This window comes from Apaloderma vittatum, unplaced genomic scaffold, assembly GCF_000703405.1.
Source record: "Apaloderma vittatum isolate BGI_N311 unplaced genomic scaffold, ASM70340v1 scaffold13685, whole genome shotgun sequence".
Classification (NCBI taxonomy): domain Eukaryota; kingdom Metazoa; phylum Chordata; class Aves; order Trogoniformes; family Trogonidae; genus Apaloderma; species Apaloderma vittatum.
Window position 1 is genome coordinate 29676 of NW_009718873.1, and position 7174 is coordinate 36849.

The following is a 7174-nucleotide window of genomic DNA, read 5'->3' on the forward strand; positions in this document are numbered from 1 at the left end:
GAGCCTCCCCATTGTGGACTTTCTGCCAGGGAGCCCTCCGTGCCTCATCATTAGGGCTAAAATCTGCCATCACTTAACACACAGAGCTTACAACTGGGATCAGCCCCCTCCCTTGCGTGGGAGCACGGACAATAATAGACACTATAGTCGCAGCGCCAATGGGAGTTTTACCATGTATTTTAATGACTTGTGCTTGATTACATTTGCTAGATTGAACCAACGTTCATTTAGTAATTGGTATGATTCTTAGAGGGTTCACATTCGACATTCCTCGCTCATTAAAGAGCTCCAACAATGACTGTTACAACTCTCATCTCAACGGTGACCCTCTCAGACATATATCCAGTCTTTTTCTTTTGATAAACCACCCAACCCGGCATTCATTAACACTTAACCATCTGCAGCCAGCCCCTCCTAGTACCTTCTCCCTTGCTTTGATGATATAATTAAGAGCCTTTGGTATTATCTCCCTCAAAGCGATAAATCTAGGTGCGTCAGCTCCCAGCACATGCATTGTTTGTTATTTGATTTTCTCTGTATCAGCTGTTCCTCGTGACGGGCTCATTTTTCATATGTTGTAAAGATTAACTGATGGAGTGGGAGATCAGAGACATGAGAAGGGAGTGTGGCTTGTGATATTAGTAACCAGATGCTCATTTGAAATGGTGATGGAGTTTGCTGTTATCTGTTAGATTATTTGGCTCCTTGGCTTTTACCTGAAGATAAACTGGTTTAAGCACTAGTCAGTGAAAATTAGCATCATCTTTAGTAGCTTGTTATGATAGAGTGCTCTTATCAGTCTGGTTTAGTGTGGCTATTCTCTCCTTGAGTCTGGTTTACAGAAATCGCAGCTTTGTTTATGCATGTGCCCAAACTTGCCTGCTTGACCTTTGAAGCTGTGATTATAATATTAATCTATGGGACTATTCTGTTGCAAATCACTTAGGTGGTCTGTATTTCAGAGTATTTTCACTCTGGGACCTCCCTCTTGTCCAGAGGGATGTTCCGTTATTGTCAGCAGGCTAACCAAGAGCGGCATTTCGTTACATCTTGTCTGGCTGGTTCTCGTGGGGTTTTTGTGTGTGATGGAGCTGCAGCTAGGATAGCACAGTGCTACTGGCTGTCCACTTGTCCTGATTTTGTGTAACTTTATAATAAAGTTGCTTAGCTACAGAAAAAACCTGGTACGATACTTGCATGCAGATATAACCTTCAGCCGGCAAATCCTCAGTGTCCCGCGGTGTAGCTAAATAGCGTTATTCCAGTTTGCAGGTGGGGAGATTGGATATGTGAAGGCCGCACAGACACTGTCAACAGAACCAGCATTTATTGAGGAATTCTTATTTTACACTCTTCTGCTGGATGTCAAGCCTTTGCAGACTTCCCCTGCCTTGTGTTCAAAGGGGACTGTGTTAGATCTTGAATAGGGGGAGAAGAACCTAGCATTCTGGCACTGCAGAACTTGTCTTGTTTGTCATCTTCGAGTTAGGAATTGGGTTTTTTCTTCCTATTTTCCCCTTTCTTTCCCATGTTGCATCCATTTCTATTTTTTTTTTGTACGATTCTTGCATTGTTTCATTGTTTTGTTTATTTTCTTTCCTGCTCTATTTCTTTCTATTTGTCTCTCTCACTCATTTCAATAAACTGTTATATTCATTATATAAATACAAGGGAGCCCTTTTTTCTCAGAGAAGATATGAAAATTCTCCCTGTCATAAATACACAAAATGTGGAAACCATCCTCAGGATGCAGAGCAGGAGGGAGTCCACTGACTTCCAACTGCAAGACATCATTAAAATTAGTGGATTCCCTATCGTCTGCGCATAAAGAACATTGCTGTTTGGGCTGACTTCCACAGCAACATCTGGGCCACTGATAACATCAGTACTGGAGCATTGCTAGGTGAGCTCATGTTTTGTTAATGAAGTAATCTGCCGAAAGTGCATATATCATTTTTTTAGTACCACATACTTGACTGCAAAGGGTCCTACTACTATTACAGGAGCTTTCGTTTGCACGTGGAACTTAGAGAATTTTCGTTAGAGTTAAAAATACGCTTCGCTTGAACTGAATGGCATGCTTAAATACATTGGTAGTTCAATGCTTTAGTTGAGAAATTACAGAATGTCAGGAATTGGAAGAGACCTCAAAAGATCACCTAGTCCAACCCCCCTGCCAGAGCAGGATCACCTGCAGTAGGTCACACCGGAACGCGCCCAGATGGGTTTTGAATGTCTCCAGAGAAGGAGATCAAATCCATTGAAAAGTGGCTTACTAGAACACCTGATATTCTCAGTAGCTTTGGTGTTATGAAATATTTAGTGTGCTAGCATTGTTTTACTACATGTATGTAAGTGTGTGTGTGTATATATGTATGCAATATATATGAGTGCCCAAGTTGTGACTGATTCCTCTGCTGCGCTAAGTAATGATAAAAGTGACCATGATCACAAACATCTAACTTTAGCATGTTCTGGAATAAGCAAACAAAAATTGGATGGAATAAACCGGTAAGATTTATTCATTCAAACTTCATTATGAAATCCAGGCATCAAAAGAAGAAAAAAGAAAATAATTTCAGCGTGGATTGAAATTTCTCTTCTTAACAGCCTCTGGACTGTTAGTGCGGTTATGGAACTCTTGAACAGCCCAGTGTAGTCCCTGACTGTTGTGTTTTGTCTCTTTTAATTTGCAAGCTAAATATTCTTGAGGCTTCTCTGTCCCAAGAGTTAGTGGTGAGTGGTCAACAGCCAGAACACTCACAAATGAGGCTACGGGTGTGTGGAAGGAAAAGTAATATTGGCATAAAATATGTAGCTGCTTGGAGACGGGTTCATAAAATTTTCATTAAGAGCAGAGAATGCATAAAGAGAAGTAATAGAAGTAATGGATGAGTCCTTATGATTTTAAACTTTACTCTCAAAATATTGAAACTATTGGAGATTTCTGAGTTTCTGAAATATTAACCTGCCACTGTGAGTGAAGACTTCCCTGTTTGCCATTGTTTGACTGATGATGAGCAGGAGTTTTATTGATCTTTCCCGTTTTACTGGGCTGGATAGAGAAATGTTTTGTACTTGAGCTGTGGCAGTTATTTCTAACCTGTAGTGTGGGAAAGGGGAGCAGACCCCATCGCCTTCTCCTGTTCCCCTCCGGGAAGTGTTGGAAAAAATACAGTAGTGGTGGTGTGTTTGCTAGCAGAACATGCACAGCCTTGCATATTAAGGCAGGCACTTCGCCAGAAGCTTTGAATTATTGTACCCTGACATTACCCACTGTAACTTTTAGCACTCTGGGCCCATTACTTTGGCTTCTTGCCCAGTAATGTGCAATTTCCACTTACATAAGAAGATGTAGCAGGAGTAATGACTCCTTGGAGGAGGTGTTTTCTTTCACAGCAAATCAGCCCAGGGCCAGCAGGTGTAAGTTTGTAGACACGATCCAATAATGGCAGCCTGCGCTGTTCTTCCCCTCGGTGAACACAGCTCTTGTGGATGGCCATGCAAAGCTCCATGATTTTCTCGGTTTTTTCCTTTCCAGGCACCCCAGAATGCACATCAGAACAGGGCTGATGGATGCCCATCTCTACTGTCTGAAGAAATACGTGGTAGACTTCCTTGTAGAAAACAGGTAAGACACCGAGCGATACGCAAGGGTTTGCATTGACAGATGGTTCGTAACAGGGCTTTTAAAGGAAGGTTGGTTTCATTAAATCGGCCGGAGTAAAACAGAAATGTAAAAGAAACTAGGTTTCAAAATGTGTTAACTACACTAAAAGGAGTGCCAAGCATTAAGTCTGCGTTTCTTATTCAGACCTTAAAAAAATAAATATCTAGTAACAGCATGAGTCAAAGCTGCAATTTTTGCCTCTTTTGTGCATCCCTTGTTTTCCTAATGTATCTGTGCTTCTTGGCTTCTCATTTCATCAGGGCTCCCCCATTGTTAGGGCTGTGAATACATTTCTGACCTTTGATTTCCCCCACCACAGTCTGTTTTGGCCTTTGCAATCACCTTTTCTCTCCCCCTTCACATCCACCACCACTGCAGGTGGGCTATCTCTGTAGCATCCTATGTTTTTAGCTTGTGATGTTCCTCTGTCAAAACTCGGAGACCACCCACTGAGAGTAAGAAAAACATCCATTTATGGAAGTGGAGAAGGATCTTAGCTATAATATTTCATGAAACAGACAAAAAAACCACCCCTGTTTATCTTTAAAAAACAAACAAATGAACAACTCCTCTCACAGTAAGTAGTTCAGTTTTGGAATTATATTCTGTTCCTAGACTTTGTAGCGCTCGTATGCCCATGACATATATCAAACGCTCATCGAGTTCTCGAGAGTTTTCTTCCCCTTTTAAGTAAGTTGAAAGATAAAGGGGGTAAGTGTTGTGTTCGTAGTGCTTTTCCTTAGCGCGTAAACTGAAAAAATGTTGGGAGTGGGAGAATTTGTGGTAGTCTTTGACCATATACAAATCTCGTGGTGCAGTTGGATACGTGACTGAAGAAGCTCTTCCAGAATAAGGTTCTGTGAGCAAGTTAAAAAAGTGGAAAATCTGTGTTAACCCCCAGGGCAATTTCTTACCAAGCAAAAGGATAAAGCTTATCCAATGTTGTCATTGGCATGTGGGGACATTGCACAAGTCATTTTATTCCCCATTTGTGTATGGGAATATGTCTGAAAGGTGAGAAAACTTCAGGAGAACCAGATGATTTAAATCTGGGGAAAGCTGTTTATTCAGTGCATTTTAGAAAGTTGGTGACGGTTTGGACTTCTTGTATTTCCTGTGGTAGCACGAAGCAGTATTTACGCCTTTCTTTTGTCATAATACAACATGTAGAATTCATTTCTTGAAATCCTAGCCATCCAGTTTTGCTGGGATTAGTCATTTCTGGAATATTAGACATTTCACACATTCAGTTCTCTTTTTCTTTCTTCCCCTGATGTTTCATGCTGGTTTGAATTTAGATCATTAGGTCTGTGGGACAACGACCGTCTTTGTCAGACATGCCACAGTGTGTGACACAATGAGGCCTCTAAGCGTAAATAGTGGTAACTTCAGATCTCAAGGCTTTATGCTATTTCAGTTGAAACTGGTAAGTTCTTTGTCAGTGGTGAGATTTTTTTTTTACCTTGTATTAACCAAAGCCAGCAGAGTGAAATCTTGCTCTGAACTCCTCCCAGTTGCCCTCAGCTCCCCCTAGAACAAGTCTGCTGGCATTTTGCAAGCATGACCAGTTGGTTTTTTGTTTTCTATGGCGAGGTCGTTCTCTTTTTTCACTATTTTATGAAGCTCTGCTTATTTTCTGTGGCACTTCTATGACAAATAGGTAATTCCAGCACCTAGACAGCCCTTCTAAGACTTGATAACAACATGTGTCTTACTAATGGCAGGTAGCTGCTTCATTCTTTTTATTACACATGTGCTGCTTATTCAGTCAATTGAAAGAGTGAATTGCAAGTAATTTGCTTAACTTTGGCCATGAGGAATAACTTGGGCTTCCAGACTTCTGGCATTGGTGGGTATTTGCAGCTCGTTTTTCTTCTCTGAAGAAGGAGGGGACAGTGCATCCAAAGATCTTTCCATGTTTGGCAGCAATACGCCAGGACTTTTTAAAGACCCTGTGTGTAATATTTTTGCTTCATAATTGTTTGGGTTTATGAATTCTTTTTAATACTTTGTTTTTCAGCCTAGCGAGAGCCTACAGTAGGGTTTTGCCTCTCTGCAATTCTGCCCCAGGACTGGAGAAGCTCAGATGCCTTGTTTAAGTTGTGCGTGTTTAAAACTAACAGCAGGGACTGAAGCGAACAGTGAAGCTCTTGTATGGTGCCAGGAAGTACTGACACAGTGTACTTCCTCAATATTACAATATTTACATTGTGTTAATATTTTAACAGCGGCGTTTGATGGCAGGCAGAACACCTTTTTTCGTTGTTTGTAGCTCAGTGAAGCATTTACAATTTTTTCAAGTTTTATTTTGACGTAGAAGAGCTGAAAAGATGTTGCCCAGCAGTAGAAATCTCCGATCCTACAACTGGTTATAGCTGACCGTTTTGCAGAGGAAAATTATGATTACTTCCAGGTCAAAGAATTACATGAAAACTAATGTGGTTATGTATGTGGGATCTGTTGCTCCAAATGGGATAAAAGCCCAGTGTAGTCACAGCTTAGCTGCAAAGATGTGGCAAGAACAGGCTTTCCCAAGTGAATGTAGTTCGTATATAGGTGCACCTCAAAGGGTAAATTTTATTCCTCCACTTCAGCTGGATTAATATACGTGTTGGATGTAATCACTACCAGCTAATATGAAAATGGGAAAAAAGAATGTGGAATGGTTAAACCTTGGTTTTGTCCGAGTATCTGGATCTTGCTTTAGCATTTGGGACAATTTTATGAGACACCTTAGGGAAAAAAGCTGAATTTATTGTTCAGCTCCAAAATGGAGTTGTGATACCAAGGTTTCATTATCAGCTTGGCAACTGTCTTGCTTTGTGGTACTAGCCAGGACCCTTAATTTTTCTATGAACTTGTTTCCTCTTCTGGATGGGATAATTTGGAGAGTGTTCAGTATGTATTTCGCAGCAGTGAGATTCTACTACAGGGGATGTTAGGAGAGGTCAAAATACTGTTTAGTAGTCCTTAACTCAGTTTGTAGTCCTTTAATACACTTTTATAAACTATTTTAAAAGGACCGAATAGTAGATTCTCCTGCCTGAAGTTTTATTGCACTATAGCAAACCAAACAAATTCCTGAGATTTAAAAAGCAGAGATCGCTAGTGCCTTTGCATAAAAGTCAGAGGAAATGATCTGTTTATTAGAACTCCCTCAAATATGCATGTTCAGCCAAGCATAAAAAAAAAAATATTGTGCCCCTAATGTCGTTTAAACCTAGGGAATTTATTTTTCAGGGAACGAAACTGCTTTCTCTTTCCTCTGCTAGGAGAAAAAAAATGCATTTTGGCAATTAAAACCCCCATCTCCTTCTCTCTCTCATCCACTAGTTCAGCACTGGTCCCAGTGAGATTGAGTCTTCGAGGCTATGGCAGTGCTACCCTGTCCCAGCCTACCGAGGTCAAACGCTTGCAGTTCCACAACGGCTTGCGGAATAGCTGAAGAAATTCTTGCCCCTAGCAGTTTGTTATTCCCTGCAGCTGGAATTTATCCCTTCCCTT

The 7174-nt window shown here is 40.9% G+C and overlaps 1 protein-coding gene across 1 annotated transcript in view; it reads left to right on the forward strand.

Moving 5' to 3' along the window:
• EIF2B3 (eukaryotic translation initiation factor 2B, subunit 3 gamma, 58kDa) overlaps window positions 1-7174 on the forward strand; it is a gene marked incomplete at its 5' end in the record, with an annotated part of 68609 nt that overhangs the window by 26943 nt on the left and 34492 nt on the right. The window contains one exon of the mRNA XM_009870419.1: window positions 3542-3631. Within this exon, the coding sequence (XP_009868721.1) occupies window positions 3542-3631 (90 nt within the window). The remainder of the gene's footprint in view (window positions 1-3541; window positions 3632-7174) is intronic.